The 20,633-nt window shown below is 42.4% G+C and overlaps 4 protein-coding genes across 7 annotated transcripts; 2 read left to right on the forward strand and 2 right to left on the reverse strand.

The window, feature by feature from the left end:
* Positions 1–86: 86 nt before the first annotated feature.
* Positions 87–5,527, reverse strand: LOC136445324 (uncharacterized). Of its 2 annotated transcripts, none has more exons than XM_066443277.1 (5): positions 5,319–5,527; positions 4,165–4,455; positions 3,693–3,801; positions 3,182–3,298; positions 87–2,547 (listed from the first exon to the last, which is right to left on the reverse strand). In XM_066443277.1, the coding sequence occupies exons 1-5, from the start codon at positions 5,380–5,382 to the stop codon at positions 2,499–2,501; spliced, it is 630 nt and encodes a 209-aa protein (XP_066299374.1). In that variant the 5' UTR covers positions 5,383–5,527; the 3' UTR covers positions 87–2,498. The 2 variants fall into 2 exon arrangements, with proteins under 2 accessions (XP_066299374.1, XP_066299373.1); XM_066443276.1 differs by having other exon boundaries at positions 4,165–4,458.
* A 222-nt stretch (positions 5,528–5,749) lies between these two features.
* On the forward strand, positions 5,750–9,078 carry LOC136445325 (plasminogen receptor (KT)-like). 2 transcript variants are annotated; one of them, XM_066443279.1, is made up of 5 exons: positions 5,750–5,884; positions 6,210–6,315; positions 6,713–6,843; positions 7,284–7,393; positions 7,838–9,078. In XM_066443279.1, the coding sequence occupies exons 2-5, from the start codon at positions 6,235–6,237 to the stop codon at positions 7,945–7,947; spliced, it is 432 nt and encodes a 143-aa protein (XP_066299376.1). In that variant the 5' UTR covers positions 5,750–5,884; positions 6,210–6,234; the 3' UTR covers positions 7,948–9,078. The 2 variants fall into 2 exon arrangements, with proteins under 2 accessions (XP_066299376.1, XP_066299375.1); XM_066443278.1 differs by having other exon boundaries at positions 6,213–6,315.
* Positions 9,079–10,323: 1,245 nt separating this feature from the next.
* Positions 10,324–12,496, reverse strand: LOC136445138 (uncharacterized). Its single transcript, XM_066442999.1, has 3 exons — positions 12,439–12,496; positions 11,788–11,967; positions 10,324–11,411 (listed from the first exon to the last, which is right to left on the reverse strand). Exons 1-3 carry the CDS (start codon positions 12,494–12,496, stop codon positions 10,324–10,326), a joined length of 1,326 nt encoding a protein of 441 aa, XP_066299096.1.
* A 3,610-nt stretch (positions 12,497–16,106) lies between these two features.
* On the forward strand, positions 16,107–20,525 carry LOC136445311 (uncharacterized). Of its 2 annotated transcripts, none has more exons than XR_010757396.1 (4): positions 16,107–16,219; positions 17,518–17,719; positions 18,390–18,593; positions 19,115–20,525. XR_010757396.1 is itself a non-coding variant. In XM_066443241.1 (4 exons), the coding sequence occupies exons 1-4, from the start codon at positions 17,058–17,060 to the stop codon at positions 19,322–19,324; spliced, it is 654 nt and encodes a 217-aa protein (XP_066299338.1). In that variant the 5' UTR covers positions 16,867–17,057; the 3' UTR covers positions 19,325–20,525. The 2 variants fall into 2 exon arrangements, 1 of the variants encoding a protein (XP_066299338.1); XM_066443241.1 differs by lacking the exon at positions 16,107–16,219 and adding an exon at positions 16,867–17,095.
* The last annotated feature ends 108 nt before the right edge of the window (positions 20,526–20,633 follow it).

Consider the following 20,633-nt stretch of genomic DNA (forward strand, 5'->3'; position numbering starts at 1 on the left):
TTGAGATTACTGATATGACACACATGTCAAACATCTGGAGGGTTTCTTAGTTTCTTACAGAGCAGAAACAAAACAAAAACCAGAACTCAAGATGGAAACATAACTTTATTGTGTGCTCTATCTGTACAATAGCATGAACATGTTGTTGTGATGTCATGGCTTCATCATCTAGTTGCAAACTATATTTGTGCCAGTGTTTCTGGTTCATACTAATCATAGACAGAAGTCTGCAAGCAGGATACATGTGGATATGTGACAAGTTATTCAATAGTAGAACAGCTCTTAGCAGGCTCTACAAGCCTGACTTTTTTCTGATGCCAAATGCAATAGAACTGATACACCATTAGAAAAAAGCCAGACTCATAAAGTCTGCCAAGGAGGCTTTCTAAAGCCATACAAAACTTACATGTACATATGTAGAATTGGCCCAAACAGTACTGGCATTTCACAGAATAAGGTCTATTTTTAGTACAAGGCTTTACACACAACTTTGGTGAAACGTCCCATAAGATTATACTATTCTAAGGTGGGGATAGCCTGAATTCAATCAAGCTCCTGTAACGGCTCGCCGCCCTGTAGACTAAGGTGAGGAAGACAGAAGAATGTTCTGAACCCTTCCATAAATTTTGGCACATCCAGCTTTCAGTTTGTTTTTTGGAATCTTCATATCTATGAGAATTTCTAATTTCCTGTTCCTCCCTGCATGTTAGAATGGAACGAACCACAGAGAAAAACTTACTGAGAAAATTGGGGCACCACAAAACAACAACACACACATGGAATGTTGAATGACTATGGAACAAACATCACATGAAATACATCAGTTTTTTAGATGATTTTTCAGTGTCAACAGGTAAGAATGATGTGCAAACTGGCTATTTACATGTATTCAAAGCACAGCAGATGAATCAAAGTAGGCACAAGGCACATGAGCATTTCTTACTGCAAAAGAAGCATATATCAGGAAATGAAAGTTTGATATCAAGTGCTACCAGAAACAGGTGCAGTCGTATACATAATGCACACATCACTGTCAACAAATATGGGAAACAAGAGGGGTCCATGTTATGACTTTTAACAATGAGTGTACAATGCCCGGTGGAGTAATTACATATTTCAAGATTAAACCTACCATTGCATGTGGCAACTCCCATCCCTACATGTGGTTTATTACAACAAGCATTTCTTAAGGTATAACTGTTGACATTTAGTCTAACATGCATTTTGCAAACAGGCTGAAACTTACTATATGTGATATGAGATATGGTATGCGAACAGTGTTCTTCAACACTTTATATTTTATACAGTTGATTTTCTAGTGTCTTTTAACGGGTGCATAGCTTTGGTATTTACAGTGTATATAATTGCTGTCTTTCTCTTTATACAGCTACATATGTCAATGCCTCTTCTATCTTATTTTACAGTCAATTCAATTGAGAAATCCTGTCCTTATGTGCCCTACAAAAACATAATCACCTCAAGCCACAACTCAAACAATCATCTCAAAAACGTTGACAAAAGCATTGTTAGTTTGAAAGTAAAATGAAAATAAAAAAAATTAAAATGGCTTAACATAAAACATAGAAAGCAAACTTTAGAAAACGGCTCTATATATCTTTTATGGCAGCTACAACAACATATTTGTGATGAAACAGAGGGCAAAAGCACCTCACAATACAAAATTAAAAAGTAATACTTTGATATGAATTACAAAAACATTATGCAAACATGTAATGAAACTTCAGTGCAAAATATACATGTATTATTTTCTATCAGTATCAGCAAGTCATAAAAGCATAAATTTTTGCTTCACAGAGCTAACCAGCATATTGGCTCCTTTCGAACTTAACTTTTCTATCAGCACCATATATAAACACTGCCTAAGAATGTCCGATTGTTTTCTTTCATAGAATTTACATGTACCTTGGCAAGTAAGCATTAATTACATTCCTCTATACCAACCATTGATCACATAACTATAATTCAGTTCATTCAGTGTAATAAACTAAGTTTACCTTGACCTTCAAATTTTGGTAGAACACGAGTATGAGATGAACCTGCATTGTTATCTTATCTTCCTGTCTTCTTTTCCCCCCTCGGTTAACTATGTATAAAGCAAACAAAGGTTTTGCAGCCTACCTGAGAGGCTAAAGTCATTAGTGCACATGAGGTTATGGTGCTCATGATCATTGTTCATTGTCTATCTATGGTATTGGCCCAATTCACAACCCCATATTGTTTTCATGTGGCTAAAAATGGTAGACACTGCATTGGAGATCGGATGACTATAGAACGTACATGTAAATGTGGCCTAGGAATAGAATTAGAAGTTTGTAGCTTTAAGTGAGGTACATTGTATGTTAATTTCAACTTTAGCCTTTGAAAATTTCTTCAGACAGAAAGGTTGTATATGTAGCAGCATGTTGTGAATATGAAAACAGGTACGGTTAATAAGATTAGTAGTATGTATATGCACTCTCAGATCGATGTGTCCTTAATTAACCTATGTTGAAGTTGGGGATCTCATCTCTGTCTTCCTCACGCATTCTGAAAGAGGAAAAAGAAGATGGCCTGTGATTGGCTACTGCGACACTGAGAGAGGATCTTTAACCAATAAGGAGACACAGAACATGAACACAGATGCTCATGCACATTTACAGGGCAAATAGTCTCATAAGCACAAAGTACAACGCATATCATTATGAAAGAAATTACTGGTGTTACTCATCTAGATCTTCATCATCTTATAGTAATCAAGAAATCAAGTACTTGTGTATAGTCAAAGCTGTCTACACAAGGGACTCAAAAAGAGTGTTGTCAGTAGACAGGCGGCCTCCAAAGACTGGAAACTTAATGCCTGGGTCAATGGGTAAAATAATAATCTAAACAGACCAAAAAACTGACTACAATGGCCAGGTGGTCCTTACTTGTACAGGTTTGACTGTATAAACCATTGACTCTGTGGCCAACAGACAGAGGCTGAGTTTACACAAGCATTTTTGAGTTGACTGTGTGCAAGGAGAACCCTAGGCCACTCAAGTAGCGTTTTCTAGCAGGAAAACTCCATTTGAGCAGCCCAAAGCTCCTCACACCCAGCCCCGAATCGACCCCAAAAACTTGTGTGCCTGAATTACCTAAGTTGCACATACAAGTCATGACTAAGAATGTCACATAAACATACCTGGCAAATCTTCTGCCATACATGATGTATCTCCTCCAGTGGCGAAAGATGAGGATTTGCAGGGATACTAAGATGGCGATACCAAGAAGACCGAGGAAGCAGCCTAAAAGGATGTCCCTATTGAATAAAAGAAGTTAGTTTAAATGATTTCCATTCAGAATTGTCTTAAGCCCAGCACAGCAGGAAAATTGATCAGCCGACAAGTCTGCAAACTCTTTTAAACTCACACATTTTCGGCAGTGATAGACCCAGTGTTCTCTTGACCATTACGCAATATTTAGAGATTAGCTGATGTTTTGATGTACCCGAAACCCTGCCCAATATGATAAGGTAAATTTCAGGTGAAAAGTCTCTAGCAATTTTTTAATTTGGCAACCTTCTTCCAATCAACAATTACGGCCGAAGCTCACCAACTGTGTGACAGGGGCTTAAGCAATGACAGTCACAGGCACTGAGCCTTATGCAGATAGGGCTAACAGAAAAGGTCTTTTGTAAATCAAATACAACGCACCTGGAAAGAGAAGGAGTCGAACCGTTGTCTTCTGCTGTATTCTCTTCTGTGATTGGTGGCTTGGAGTTGGAATGTGGCATAAATGTGCTGACAACATCTTCACTAGATTCTGTGTACAACAGCGGCGATGTCATATCATTCGTGTCACCAGCAACACAGAAACAACCCGATTCAGACAAAACTTCCTCCATTAAAATGCGTATACAAGCTTACTAGTAGGCATAAATGTGATAAAACATGGATTAATATTTACTAACATAATTCCACCAGGGTACATAGTTCTGCCACGCCCAAACAGATCTCCAACCCAACGTCGCCCAGTATAATACACTCCTACATATGATTATCTAAACTGTGCAAACCTGGGGGGTGCTGCACTAGAGATCTCTCAAAGTTCAAACCCAGTGTTTTTCAAGGTGGCGGATTTATGTAACCTGGCGGAGTAATATCAATGGAGATTAAAGTCTCTCACCCGTGGCAAAGAGAATCTTTTCAGACTCCCCGTATTTCGTTTCTCCCACAAAACACTTGAACTGAGCCCGATACGAGCAGTTCCTGTCCAGCGGGGTCAGCAGGAAGGTCCCATTCCTCTCCAGGTCGACCTCCACCAGGTTGACCTCTGACGTTTGACCCGCCCTGTCCTCCCAGTAGATGAGGCTACACTTGGTGACCTCACGGCTGTGGGAGTCCCAGGACAGGACCGCTGATGACGTCGTCACCTCGCTGACTGTCACAGACACAGCAGGCTGGGTCAGAGGCTCTCCTGCTGTAGGACAAAAATCAAAATGTTGGGTCAACCATTCAACATGACTTTCTTTCTCCCTGTTGGAACCAAATTTTCCAAATGTGCTCTGATATCTTCTTGATCTTGATCTTGTTTGGGTACTGGGCAACACCCCTCTTGTTGGGGTAAGGTGCCCAGGGGAGTGCGCTGCACTTTTATTGTCCTCTGAGGAGCACCGCCTCCTTGAACTTGGGAGGCTACAAGGAGGCGGTAAGTGGGTGCATTGATGAAGAAAAAAAAGAAGGATAGACATCCAGGTAATAAGTTTTTAAAAAAAAACAGTTACTACAGCAACTGGATGAATTTGGAAGCGGTCAGACATTTCAGGTAGCATCCACTAATTTTTGTCAGTGACTAAACGGTAGCAGAAAACGTCTGTTGTTTCTGTGTTAAACACACAAATCAAACTTCACTCATAAGTTAATGTTAACAATCAAAATCTACTCACATAATTTTACTAGTGCTATAATTATATGCAATTGCAGGTTGGACAAGTACTACTACAGTACTAGAACAAGTGCACTAGAAAATCTGCTTCCTCGTAAAATTAAGTGTAATTCAAGCCCTCACCTCCATCCAAGATTGCGTAACCTTTGTTATCTATTGATTACACTGTATTTACAGCAAAAGCAAGAAATTCAATCGTAACATCCTATCTATGTTACTGGCACTGTGGTTGCGTATTTCATCCCCCTCTTTCATCTAGAATGTCCAAAATACAAACAAACGTCCGCTGAATATCAAATTATCGGAACACAGGTGGTTTTATGTTAAACTTAATTGCACAAAGTAAACATACCACAAAGACGAATTTCTCATTGTGTAGTAGGACAGAAACTTACCGCAATTTCTGACGAAGATCGCGCCGAAAATTGCCACAAAGGTATGGAAGATCCTTAGCACCATGTTTTCTCTGGATCCCTATGCTACAACAGCGCCGCTGAAGCCCACATTCTCACAGAAAAGAGAAAATTATGGACAGACGACGGAGATTTTTTGTTTCTCCGCCATCTTGTCTTCTCTGATCAGACGAGCATGCGCACAGCGGGAAAAATTCAGGCTAAACTAATACAAATTAGGGGTGTTAATTTGCACTTTAATTGGATGATAGCCATATTCATCTCGCTTCATTATGATAATTCAATAATCACTATTGAATCATAATGATTTCATTGTACAGGGACTTGTCCATAAATTGTTTATGTTCTATTTTAAGGGTAATTAAAACTTAAACATATCTTTTTAGTGGAGGATTCCAAAGGTCAATGACCTAGTGGTTAGTTTTCTGACCTCTACGCACTTGGCAGTTGTTTGTGTGTCTGTGTCCGTCTGTTTTAAGAAAACGGAAGTGCCAGCAAAGAAGTGACTTTATCCAGTGTTACGGCGGCAGCAAGAAGTTTATATTCAGGTAGGTGGCAGTATAGGTAACGTTATATGTTTAGTACGGATCGGTTTGTTTTGTTTTATGTGGTCCCTTCTCACATGCTGTACATTTAAGATTCCTCAAGCCGAAGGTGATTCAAGACAGACTTAAACCTCCTTGGGAGATTCAAAGTTCTGATGACAACCGTGTGTGTTGTAAAGATATGGATGACACCATGTATTAGTCCAGATATTAACTGTCAGCAATCAGCATCATATCGAAAGAATAAATGAATTCACCTGATGTTTGGTTTGTGATTTATATTGTTTAGTCTACTCATGTTTTTTTCTTTATTACAATAATCAACAAGAAGATCAACGACATCACAAAGAGTCATGGGGTCCATCGTGGGAAAAGCCATGGATGACAACCTGGCCAAGATGCAGGAATTTCAGCTGAACACCATGAAAATGCAGGTGTGTGTTTTCATATTCAACTAATCTAAAGACCCCTCTTGTAAGATTTTAGTAGCAAAACAATTCTACATTCTCAGGCTACTGCCATGTCAAAATTTTGCAAAAATAATGTATTGCCGCTCATCATCAATGTACAGTAGTTATAAACATTGGCTAGTTTAGTTCTCTTTAAATTTCCTACCACTACTTATCTTATACATCGTTATTTTGTTTCTCCTCGTCCTTATAATTACAAACTCCCTCCTAGTATCCTAGTCTTTATATTAATGCAAATCTGTTTGGACATATCTTTTTAGGGTGGCGGAATTACGTACCCTGGAATTATGTTAGTAGATCTTAGCTTCAGGCAAGAATTTGTAATCAAATATCCTGATAATGTTACAATCTATGATTTTAGTTGGAACGGCAGCTCCAGATGCAGAACCAGATGCGGGAGCGGATGATGGCCATGCAGATCAGTGGCGCCCGGGAAAGACTCAACTACTACGGCGCTTTCTACGCTCTTGTCGCAGTCGGTGGTCTCGGAGCGTAAGTGTTCTTCTTTGGACAAAGACAAGACAGAATTTAGTTTGTCCATTGAGCGTGTCTTTTGCAGTCCTTGCAAATGAGTTAACATGAGGTTTAGATACAATACAACTTCACTGGATTCAGCAACCACTCAAGGGACTGAGGAAAAAAAGGTTGCTGAGGACAGAACTATTTAAATATGGACGGAACTGTTTTAATGTGGCTTGTGACTGGAGGGGGTTGCCTGAGTCAGGCGGTTGCCCGACCTAGTTTTACTGTAGAAGGTGTAACTTGTCGGTTTGGTCTTTGGTGTTTATTTTGTTTGTCATCGTGATTACTGGAGAACGATGGGAGGGACTTTTTGCTGAATTATTATTAAGTGACTGTAGATCATTGGGGGGAAGGGGTTGGTCAGTGGCAGGCTGTTAGTGGGTATTGTATCTATTTTGCTACCGTTTCAGAACCTTGAAGAGGAAAACTCCAACCCCCATCCTCCCACTGTTCCCGCTAACATTCATCCTGGCTTACCAGTATGACATGGCATACGGAACCATGATACAACGCATGAGGGGTAAGTCTACTGTCAATTCACTTCACTATCCAGTTCATCATCTGTTGGTCTTGTCTTGCAAGAGTTTGACATGCTTGCACTTCAGATGTCAAGGTTTAACCTTTAGCACACCGAGGTAGCTGTTTGGCTACCAATTCTCTATTGGTTACAGGGAGAGGTAAAAGGTTACAGGAGAAGATAGATAGGTTTGATGCAGAATCTTACAAATTAAGCATTTTATCGGGATATCACAATTGCAAGAACTTTGCAGCTCACACAGTACTCAGAGGCAGCCCACGGACTTGGCAGATTCTGCCATTCTTGATTAAGACTGTTAAACCAGGTAATGCTGTAGGTTAGTTTTGAACTATGACTTAACCATGGTCATTGTAATCCAACAGTATTTGTATAGCTTGCATCAAATGAAAATCAGTTGATAATGAATAATCTCCTTTTTGACTTCAGAGGGTTCGGAGCACATCATCTCTGATGAGTATGACCTCCTGAACCTGCCTGCCGGTCTGCCCACGTTTGAGACCATCGAGGCGGCACGACTGAAGCAGAAGGGAGAGTAGTTAGGCAGCTACCTCACCGCTAATGCTTGTCGACAAGAATGCCATCAGTACGACAATCATACGACGTATGTGACCATGCCCTTACTGGTCCCTAGACCAGGTGTGGTTGTGTGGATATGCTGCAGCAGCCTACTGTGGTGCAATTGTACAGAACTTAGGAACAGGAGAAACTTGTACCATTGACATGTACTGAACTATTTCTCATGCAGCAGTCATGTAGATAAGCTACGCTGTTTCCCGATCATACGGTTTTGAGTTGAAACCTCAGCTTACCAGTGTTCCACATGCCATTTTGGAGTCTTTGGATACCCATGTTCTGTGCTGGACACCAAAAACTGTATCTGAACACCAACTTTTTTCGCTGTTCTGTGGATGCATACATTGGAGGATATATTGTAACTTGTATGCAATTGGTCTGGTGTTTCAGTATTTGCCACTGGTACAGTTTTTCCTGTCACTTTTTGGTCTTGAGATACAAATTAAGACTTAAAGTCTTCTTAAGGTTCAAGGCGTCTCTAATAATCTTTTCTTTCTTGTGACTTGATTGATAACATTAGTACTTACTTGCTTTCTTTTTCCACATAGATAAACTATGATCTTGTTTTCGAAGATTTCTGACATATTTTTGGAGCAGAAAAAAAATCATATTTGTCAGGCTCAATTTTTTATATCACTCTAACATTAATTACATCAGGGATAACTTGTGGAACAATCAGTACTTGGTATTAGGTATATCTTCCAGTCTCCAAGCAAAATTTCACATTATTTTCTCTGTACTGTATTGAAGAAACCAGGACATGAAATAGTATAAAGACAATGGTTACCCCGTAATAGCGGCTTGGAGATGAGATGACTGACTTGCGATCTCTGGTAGTCAAGACCAATGCAGTGTATGTGTGATCATGACCTCTTATGCTACGCATATTTATACTACTTGTAGTATGCATGCATTAGCTTGCTTTTTTTTCTGAAATAGACGATATTATACATGAATGCTGTGTTGGTACAAGAATGTTTGATCAAATCAGGAACACATAGATGTAAAGAATTAATGAAAATTTGATGTTGTTGCTGTTGAAAAACATTGAATAATGAGATATGATACAAATATTCAGCAACATTTGAAATGAATCCTTTTTGTCTTTCTGTGTTCTTCACTTTGTATGCTAAGTAGACACTCTATCAGTCTATGTTAAGTGATCCAAAAAGACTACAAAGACCAAAGGGTTCATCAACAATAGTAGCTTTTTAATAAAACAATTCAAGCACGCATGAGTGCATCAAGTGTGAAATAATACTTGGCCATTATCCCCCTACTGTCCAGAGGTAACAGTATTGATCAAAGATTTGTTAAACTGCACATTAGTAACAGTAACAAAATACAGTAAGACTGGTTGTCACTGAAATATATACAACATTATGTAATGGGCACTAGCTAGTACCGATTAAGTGTATCAAACACATTCCCAAGTCCAGCAGTACATGTACATTGACAATGTTCTTGTTTTGCGAATCTTTTAAACCTTGGTGCCTTTATATTCAGAATTAAGCATACATGTGGCACACATTTTGACGGAGACCTGTTGTAATAAGACAATGTCTACAATCGAAAGAAAATACAAAGTATGATGTTGCACATGTTGACTATATCAGTGTGTAAATGCCCTATACTCTAATACATTGTCCTGATTTTTTTCAGATAGGACCCCAAGACGGGTTCCATTATTTTGTATAATCTTTATCATTTTTATTTCATCGGCATTGACTACATTCTGCCAATGTTTTTACACATTTTCTCACCCAATAAGAGAATCATACCGTAACCAGTGATCCAGTCCTGGCGGCTGTACTAAGAACACCGAGGCAGTCCCGAAGACACTCAGCGGCGTCAGTCCTGTCGGGAGTCTCGTTCGTTTCTAGCGGTGGAATGGACCTATTACAGGTTCCCATGTTTAAAAAAAGATATTTCTGTCATTTTTATATCATTGGCATTGACTTAAAACTGCCTTTCTGCCAATGTTTTTAATCTTTTTTATCACCCTGTAAGAGAATTACACCAGTATTCCAGTCCTGACGGCTGTAGAAAGAACACCGATACAGTCCCGAAGATACAAATTGCATCAGTCCTGTCGGGAGACTGGTTCTTTCTAGCGGTGGAATGGACGCTTCAGCAGCTCACGGTGCGATCCTATTTCTATATGGATTTTTTTTCTTTGGCAATAACGTTCAACCAAAGTTATTTGTCACTTTTTGTACACCCTACATGATGTACATAAACAAAACTTAAAAAAAAAAAAACATTGCGGAAAACCCGACATCTAGATACAAATCTAGCAGATACCGTGAAGGATAAGTTCACGGGTGACAAGTTTGTGCTTAGCGGCGGAATGGACGCTTCAGCAGATCTGTGATTCTGCCGGCAACAAGCTGGAGGCTCCTGATGTAGTACCGGAGGGATAAAACTACGCGACTGCCTCCTAGCAACTTAGATAGGCCGTAGATCAGAAGGTAGCCGAGGAAGATGGCGAAGCTGAACTGATACTTCCAGTACTCCAGAGCTGATACCAGGTTTTCCCTGACGCGTCCTAGCGACTCACGCAGCCTTCTCATCAGGATGGTCCTGAACTGAAACCTGCAGTACTCCAGAGCTGACACCGCCTTCTTCCTTGCGCCTCCTAGCGACTCTTGCAGCCATATCATCATGAAGTTGTACTGAGACCTGCAGTACTCCAGAGCTGACACCACGCTCCTCCTGGCCTCTGCTAGCGACCTTCCGAAACTCATGATCAGCAGATTGGCAAAGCTGGACACGGAGACGCTGAACTCGTGAAGAACAAACATCAGGACCGCCATCAGCAGGACATGTGGTCGCTTTAGCTCCTGAACAGGGCCGAGCTGTTGTCCCTGGACCGAGGGCTTGGGGATGTGTGGCAGCGGGTCGTCTTCCAACCACTTCGTGATGTCCCGTAGCTTCCACATAGACAGTCCCTCGGTGTCGAAGAACTCGATAGCGTCGGTCTCGTCATAGAAGGTGTCTCCGGTTAGACTCATCATAGGCACGCCTCTCGCATCGTGGTATAGGTCTTCCAGCATCCACAAGGGCACCCCGGGGGCGTCGTAGTACTCCTGTTTCTCCGACTCGGAATGGCGCGAGTTGTCGCCGGCTTCAACTTTAGCTTCACTTTCAGCACGACGCAGAAACTCTGCCGAATCTGCACGGTGGACAATAGTGCGGTCTACAACTTTGTCTCTGTAGACGTCGCCCATGGCCTCGGTGGAGGCAAAGAAGCCAGCATCCCCAAAGATTGAGCCGGTGCCTCTGGTGGCGACGGGGTTGAACTTGACCGGCAGACGGCGGTCAGGCTGGCGGGGGCGGTGCTGTCGGGCCGCGGGGCGGTAGGGTTGGGCTACCGGTGTCGTGGGCCAGCTCCGACTTTCCGTCGGGAAGCGAGGACGAGAGTAGGCTGAAACAGACAGGGTTTCCTCGGTCAGACCATGCGCAGAACACTTTATTCAGCGCATACGTTTAGACGTTCTATACAAACCATAGAAATTCAGGAAGAAAGGAAAACCAAGTTTGAACGACGAGGGTATCCCTTTTCACTTAGAAGACACATTGAGAGTGAGATCGTAGCGTTACGAAATTCATACAAGACGATTTCTCTCTGTACGTAACGTTTTCAACTATCGTACAACCAGAAAACATTGTTCTAGAACGCACAACATTGTAACGAAAGGCACGGACTACAAAAACCATGTCTTCCATACAGTGTTTACATCACATTTACCCAATCTTAACCTATATCTTTGAGACTATGTATATTTCTTGTACTGACTTACCCGATGAGGGTCCGTCGTACTTGTCGACCCACTTCTCCAAAACGATGACCTCAAAGTCCTCCTTCTCATGGTAGACCTTAGCGTCGTCGGCGAAATCGCGGAAGGATACTTTGGGGAACATCATGGTTCTCGGACTCCGCGGGCGGGAGGCATCTTTCGTCTTCTTTGCATTTTTCTTATCTGTGTCAAACATGTGGGGAAAAACCGTCAATTAGCTGAGATCTTTTCTTGCTACAAGGGAGAAATGTTTCAAACTACAGGAACGTAAGCAGCCAGCTTCTAGCTCGCAAAGTTGTCGTTCGTCTGTGATTGTATAAACGTCCCCTCAATCTAAAGGCCAAAGGAAAAGTTTTGTATCGTGAAGATTGAGATCGTCCTGATATGCTACCGAGCATGACACAAGTTACAGGGAAAGAAGAAATATTCAAGAGATTTAGAAAACCATCAGAATATCGTGTATAGATGAAATATAATTTTAGATTGGGATGTTTAGGGAGGTTCGGAACACAACCTGGGTCATTAAACGCTACGCTCTCGAAACATCATAATATATGCTATAATAGTCAGCAAATTGACTGTGAGCATTAAGAAGAAGAAGAAGAAGAACAAGAAGAAGAAGAAGAAATACTGCAGCTAGCGAGGCCAACTTACCATCGGTGAATACTACCCACAGCATCGTGGCCACTGTGGCCGTCGCCAACAGCGCCATTGGTAAGGGCTGAATGAACCCGGTTCCTCTGAAAGGCATTTTTACGTTTCGTACAAGTACGATTTGGGCAAATAAAACACACTTAAGCTTTCTTGACTTGGTCAGGAATTCTCGCAACCAAAATTTCGCACAAAATGTCTGGTAAAAACCAGAATAGAGCAAAGATTTGTCGGAGCTGAGGCAAAATGTGCACATCAACAAAACTGACATTGGTTGCTCTAAAGTTTTGTGACGTCATAGTCGCTGGAAAGAACGGTGACTCGCATATTCATAACTGCGCATGCGCTAACATAAGCTTTTGACCGTTTTTTGTCCTCGATAAAGATGTACATGTAATTCCACATCAGTCCACATCTGCCTACATGCCTTTGTCACTTATGATTGCTATAATAAGATCGAGAAAACGTGATGAAATGGCTTTCATTTGATATCTAGTATGTGAAACGTTAGCGTTACAATATATAGTTGTTCGAGAACACCCTCCCATATTCGAATTCTATACCGGCACACACTGATCCCTGTAGATAATGTACCGTGAGTCTAATTGAAGATAATACATAATTGATACTGGAGATATAGTTATAAATGTTCATGCTAGATTGGTTACGTTGTATGTATGTTCAAACTCTCATTTTCCTTTCTCTTATTTTCTACAATGTATCTTCTTCCATTCTCTTTTGTCTATTCTCTTATTTCTTTCCATCAAATTCAACGTCCTGCATTGCCTTTACCGGGGGATAAAGTAGAGTAGAGTAGAGTAGAGTTTCTTCGGCCAGGTAGGAATCGGCTGGTTCCATTTTAGGCCGCTCTTCACTTTTATGTCACAGTCATTTCCAGTTTGTGGGGGTTGTCTAGAGCTCGGAAGTCAAAGTACACCTTGTGTTTCCGCATGAGCCTGTCCAGCCTCTCCTTGAAACAGTTTATGCTGGGAGAAACCACTACTGTCTCGGGTAGGCTATTCCACCAGGGGATCACCCGGACGCTGAAGAAGTGTGCTCTTCTGTTGGATTTAGATGTTTTCCTCTTTATACGTAAACTGTGTCCTCTAGTTCTAGTTTCCTCGATCAAGTCAAAAGGGCTTTCCAAGTCATACACTCCATGGATGAACTTGTATGTGTTGATCAAGTCTCCCCTAATACGTCTGTAGACTAGAGTTGGTAAGTCCAACACTCTAAGTCTCTCCTCATACGTCGTATTCCTGAGACCAGGGACACGTTTTGTTGCCCTCTTTTGAACCTGTTCGAGCTCAAAAGCTAGTTTCCACGAGTATGGTGACCACACTGGTGCCCCGTATTCCAAGTGTGGGCGGATTAGAGATTTGTACAAGAGTAAGAATACTTTTTTATCAACATGCCCTTTGAAATAGCCTTTTAGATTAAAAAAGGATCACGTAGAACTCGAAGAGTAGTGCTTGAGACGATAGCTGTCAGTGCTAGCCTCCTTCACGGCCTTCCACGAGCGCTGGTATTTATTGCTGATTCACAATTTTCAACGTATGGGCCAGGTTCTTATGCCGTAAGGCTGTGTCTAGTCTGCACCCGTGGAAGAGGCTATAACTGTGACCGTGAAGGAGGCTATGACAGCGCAATGTGGCTTTGCTACGGACCGGCTCGCGTTTTCAGCCAAGCACACCGGATAACTCCTGCTCTTCTCGACATTGAAGTGTGGAGGATGGTATCCATCCCTATTTTCTCTCAGTGGTAGCCCTATCCAGTACCCGTCGACAACGGGTCCTTGGATAGGGACCAGGTAGCTAAATGCGGATGGATACCGTGTGCGGGCTATGTAACCATACTCTCCAAGCAGAGGTTGATGGGAACGACTGTGACCTTCTTCTCATTCGTCCCGTTTTCTTTCCACCGACCAAATGTCACAATCTTAAGCTTCTCCACCAACCTCTGCTTGGAGAGTAGGGTAACCAGGCTACTATCCGCCCGGCAAGCCAGACAATGCGCATGCGTTCACATTCCTACTGTCACAGCTCATGCGTAAGTCAGTCTGTCACTCAGTGTATGCACTGATAAGCACACACATTAACACATGTTTGTTATGCTACATATCAAGTTTACCCTATCATGCCAGCAGCTACATTTAGAAGCTGTTGTTGGACATTTGAGACGATATTTTCCTTTCTTCCTGAAAATAGGACAGCAGTCTCATCCGGTCTCGTGCCAGTTCTGTGTCTTCACGGCCTTGTGTAGGCCATGTTGATTTGATTATATGGATGACATTCGCGTGCGCATCAATTTTCATCCATTTCCACCCGAAACAAAAAGGTTCCACCATACTGTAAATCGTTGAAAGCGGCTATGAAATAAGCAAATATATGCCGTATATTGCAAAAAGATATTTCGGAAAACGGATACTAATGTCTAGAATGACAAACTCAAAGAAGAAGGTGTAAAAGACCAAAAATAAAGAATCCATTCTTTGGTATACCATTCCCTGTCTGTTTCGTCATTTCTTCAACCTTCCTGACCACTTGGATTTCATAATGAAGGCAATTTATTTTAAAGTTTTTTTTTTAATTTTTATTTGCACGCTCGCATCAGTTTTGGTTCCCAGAGGATGTCATCCATAAAATCAAATCAACATGGCCCCATCTATATCACTGTTAGATGATTTCATAGAATTGGCTCCACGCCCGGTTACAGCCATGGTCAATTTGACTCGTTAACTTCCAGGTTGCCCGCTAAACTTTAGGATAATAAATAAAGAAACCATGTCAGACACAACAAAGCAAAGGTTCAAAGACTTCGATGCCGAAAAGCTAAACGCAGTCTACCAACGGACTCCAAGCAGATGCTAGGGTGGACAATTAAACTTTAATGACTCACTGTCTGCCCCTACAGTTCTTGGAATAGACTGTCAGAAAACTCAATAATTATCGCCAAGTGAATTTTATAGACCTTTTTTTTCACCTTGAAATTACATCATTAAATTCTCACGTACGATCTGCAATGCATGCACGGTGTCCCTTTATAACCCATTATGTCATGCAAAACAAACACAGAAGCTGTTTACAAAGACAGATGGCCCTTTTAACTCAAAGTAAACAGAACCATCTGTCAGGCCTGTCAATCAACTACACGACACGACTGCCTGCTTCTCATCATCACGGCCTTGGACATGTGGCACCGGTTAGAACCCTGCGTTTCATAAGATGAACTAGCCTGGATGCCAGGCTGTTTCAAGGGTGCACACAGATCAGCTCCTCGACTCTAGGTCCAACATGAAATTTTACAACAGTCCTAAGTCAGACCCCGAGACACTATCTAGATATTGTAGAGAGGGTGTAAGCTTTTGTAGCAGGGCATGTGGTTTTCTAGGCCTATAGGCCGAAGAGGTTTTCGTCCAACGCGGTGGGTCTGGCCTCTAGGCTAAAGATGACCTGTACGATTTAAGAACAGGGTACTTTAGTAAATCATGTTGACAACAATCACAAGTAAATTTTGCATACATATATTTCAAACCATCTGAAGCAAGATCACATACATTATCAATGCCATAAGTTGTAGTATATTCAATGGAATTTTAACATGTATTTATAAAAAAATCCCCCCACTTTAGAAATAAAATCTCCTGGTTTTCAAATGAGCCTTAACTCGTGATGAACAGTAGCAGGGACTGATGATTCGTGGCACTTTTCCGGGGCTCTGAGAGACGCCGGCCGGTTTCTATAGTCTGGGTCTTTAAGACTTGGACGTTCCCTTCAGAAGCCAGGTAAGACATACCTTTTTTACTGTGCATTTTATAACTTTGTTCAGTGATAGCGTTAGAATTCTGCCATGATTGATTTGGAAACTAGAAGTTGTTGAGTTTAAAAAGATTGATTGCAATGTCCCCACAAATGGCTCAATACGTGGCACAAGCGCGTTTCGTCTATCCTTATCTTCACTCTCGCTGAGTGGCAGGTTTTACCCGCGGGTTCATTTTTCATTCGCGAGACGGGTTGTCGCTTAAGTTTGGGTTGAAAGCGTTTTACGTTTGTTAATTGTACATTTTGATGGAGTAGATTTGAACAGCCCTGAATAGATACATTTGATCTAAATACGAAAAATAGGATCCCAACAAATGGTAACGTGCCTGTTACGTGTGTTCATTCTCTTTTCACTTATAACAGACAGTCACACTTGATAAGATATCGTAATGCCTGCTTATTCAGGTATAGGAAACCAGCGCTTCCCTTTGTGCTGTTTGAGTAGACGTTTCCCAAGATTGCATGCAAGTCCAGCCCGCGAGCCCAGGCTACGGACTTGTCCTCGTTAAAACTACTTCAAGGTTGGGAGCTCAATTTAGACTAGGTGCGGTTTCATCTTGTTGGCCTTGAGCCCCGGTCTGTCTGGCTGCCATGTGGTGCTGGTTCAGAGATCAGACGGTAGCTTAGTAAGCCTGTACAGTAGGGTGTAATAGACTGAAGGGTTCACGTGACGGACTGCAGCAGGGATTAGACAGGAGGTTTCACGTGATGGGCTTCAGTTGGACCATGTGGTGAAAGATGGAGAACTTGTCTTGAGAGGAAGACTAACTACAGATGTGAAGGCTAACAGTGTCTTGAAAGATGAAAAAAGACGAACCGGCTTGCCACTCCCTGCAATTGTAATGTTACTGGAATACAATGATGAATTCTGAGGGGTTTCTTTTATAATTTCCTTTTTATTTCCATGTCTCTTCTTTCCTGCCCTTTCCTTTTCTTTCCCCTTCTCTTCTTTTCTACAATGTATCTATATATTCTCTTATTTCTTTCCGTATTTCCTTTCTTCGTGTTTCCTAATTACTTTCTCTCTTTTCTCATTTTCTTTGACCATTTTTTCTTCTTTGTATCTTTTTGGTCCTTCCATTTTTCTTTCTTTCTTTCTTTCTTTTTCTTTCTTTCTTTCTTTCTTTCTTTTTTTCTGTCTTTCTTTATTCTATCCTCCTTTCTTTATCTCTCTTCCTTTTTTCTTTCTTTCTTTTTTCTTTCTTTCTTTCCGTCTTTATCCCTCTCTTCCCTTTTATTTCTTCCTTCCTCCCACCTGCAGCCATGAGCGGGTTGTTACAGACGGCAGCGCTGTGCCTGGTGGTGTCCTGGCTGGGGTCACTGACCTGTGCGCAGGAGACGTGCGGACCCCCCGCGTACTGGGAGGTGGAGGGGAGGAGCCCCATGGCGGAGAACAAAGGCAAGGTCGTGGTCATGAAGTTCCCCATCGGCTCCTGACCCTTCTGCCAGGGGGAGGTCTCCAGGTGAGTCCAGTTTGTCTCAAGTATGATGTTTCTTGTGTGTGTTGGGGGGGGGGGGGTGGCAAACTCAGGTATTCATGACAAACTGTGTCCCCCATCGGCTCCTGACCCTTCTGCCAGGGGGGGGTCTCCAGGTAAGGATCGCTTTCTGTTACCTTATACGGGTGTCATCTGACTTATCTCCTTATCACATATGTTGCAAATAATCTTCTTCAGGAAGCGGTTGCAGCATTTCCTCATTCATTATGCATATACATAAAGCATGCATTATGATATTCACCTTTATCTAATCTACTTGTGTCACTAGTATGAACATGCCATCACTTACCACATGTACTAGGGAATTGAACAATGTCTCCATGAATTATGCAAGTTAGGCCATGATTTTCATTGTTCATATCAGGTAATGTTTCTCTCGAACTAATTTACATATGCAATGAACTTGTCATACTTCACACCTCAGTTCATGATGATTGCTTAATGAACTTGAACTTAATTCTCGGCCCAGTCTGGAGGCTCTCAGACAGAAGCTGTACAGCAAGTAGATTTGCCTTTGAGCGTTGCCAGAACCCCCCCCCCCCCCCCAGGCAGACCTTCCCAATACTAAACGTGCCATGTTTTGCCACAGTTCATGATTATTGCTTAATGAATTTGAACTTTAATCCCGGCCCAGTCTGGAGGCTCTCCGACAGAAGCTGTACAGCGAGGGGAAGACGGACATCTTCTTCGGCGCCGTGAACCACTGGGGCTGGGCGAGCTGGTGGTACAAGAGCGAGCTGGAGAGGAGGGCCAACTTCCCCATCTACCAGGACTCCTGGTCTCAGGACATCTGGGGGAAGCTGCACGCTGCCAAGGACGACATCCTGGTGTACGACAGGTGAGCTGCGTCCTCTAGCGACATACACGTGAACCGCCGTTGTCTCATGGCACTTAATTTTCGCGGTAACGTTGTCTCACTTTACCAAGTGATATCGATGACGGATTAGCCTTTGTCCATCCGTATTTGTCAGCCTGGAACATATTGAAGTACTTGTTGCAAATTCATACTTGGACAAGGACCAGAGAGCTAAGTAGGGATGGACCGTGTTTGACATGAATGATGAATCATTGTTAATTTTTGATTTACACACACACACGCGCGCGCGCGCGCGCGCACACACACACACAAACACACACACACAAACGCGCGCGCGCGCGCTCACACGCACACACGCTCACACGCGCTCGCACACACACACACACACACACGAACACACACACACACACACACACACACACACACACACACATACATACATACGTACGCACATACACACACACACGCCAAGGTTACATACTATAGTAAGAGGGGGAGACTAGGAACTGTCTTCGTCTAAAACTGATGTCTTCCCTCCCCAGATGCGGCCGGCTGGCCTACCACCTGCGGCTGCCGCGGGCGTACCTGGGAAACAGCCACACGGAGGAGGCGATCCGGGCCGCCTACAGACAGAGCCCGTGCGGCCCGTGCGGCACGCTGGCAGGGGAGACCGCCACGCCCTGGTACAACAAGTACCTGTAGATACGTTGATGAAAGTTAGACATCCAGGTAGTAAGATACGCCAAAAATAATTACTCAAGCAACTGGATAAAATTTTGAAACAGTCAAAATTGACTGTTTCAAAATTTTATCCAGTTGCTTGAGAAATTATTTTTGGCGTAAGTACCTGTAGATGTTTCTTACGGCCCGATATACACACAAGTTTTCAGAGTCGACTCCGGGCTGTGTGTGTGTGTGAATGTATGAATGAACAGATGGATGGGTGAAGGAAGGGAAGGAGAAGAGAACGAATGCATTGATGTACAAACAAGATAAGGATATTGAAATACTAGTAATACTTTGGGCTACTTAAGTGGAGTTTTCCCAATAGAGAACGCTACTTGAGTGACCTAGGGTTCTCCTTGTACAGTCCTGAGTCGACTAAAGAATGCGTGTGTAAACCCCATATGGACGTGAAACGCACCAGAACATCCCAACAATGCAACGGTAATCTCCAAGCAGATCCGGGGTCAGGCTCAGTGTTCTAGGCGTGTTTTTTAGGCATTTTGTATAATGTCTTTTTAATGGCGCGGCTTTCCTATCATCGGAGGAGGCAGAGAGGTAAACTCGTGGAAAATGCGGCCTTCACCACTGCGCCGGAACCTACATCTGCTTGGAGATTATAACAATAGTTTAGTCAGTAGTATTGGTAAGGAACGACAGAGAATTGATGAACTATAGATCAGTCCTTCTGGACGTAATAATACAGGGACACGGAATAGATACTGTCAGATCAACAGCAACACAAACACCTCAAATAGAACACTGTTCACTCACTCACATACTTGTATATGTTGCTTCGTGAAAATACTCAACCATAATCTCCAAGCAGATGTAAAAAGGCAAAATCGTACCGTGAAACTGGAAGTTTGAAAAACCTTACGATCTTGTCGTCTTACATCTGCTTGGAGAATAACTCAGTGATACCAGATCGCAAAAAAATAGAGACAACGGTTGTACGCGCATGATTAGAACACCGCTACACCACAGCTTCTACACTCTGTGTCGGTTTTACGCGTATGTCTCTGAACAGACTCAAGATCTTCCAGCGCCATTTTTATGAGGAGTCTCTGGTAAAAGGGTCCCTGACGGGGGCCGCCGGGGTACTTTGACGGCGCATGCGCAATGGCAGCTGGGAGAAGTATTGACTTTGGTCTCCGACACACAGTAAGGCTTTGACATTGACTGAGGAGGTGTGGTAGAAGGTCAAATGAAAAAAAGATGTAGAACTGACTGGCTATGGTTTGCGTGTGTGCTTCTAGGTGCTATATACGGCCTATAGTCTATAGTCTTGGTGTGTACTTCTAAGGAGTCTCTAAGACAAAAGAAGAGAAGACATGT

Source organism: Branchiostoma lanceolatum, chromosome 11, assembly GCF_035083965.1.
Source record: "Branchiostoma lanceolatum isolate klBraLanc5 chromosome 11, klBraLanc5.hap2, whole genome shotgun sequence".
Lineage (NCBI taxonomy): Eukaryota > Metazoa > Chordata > Leptocardii > Amphioxiformes > Branchiostomatidae > Branchiostoma > Branchiostoma lanceolatum.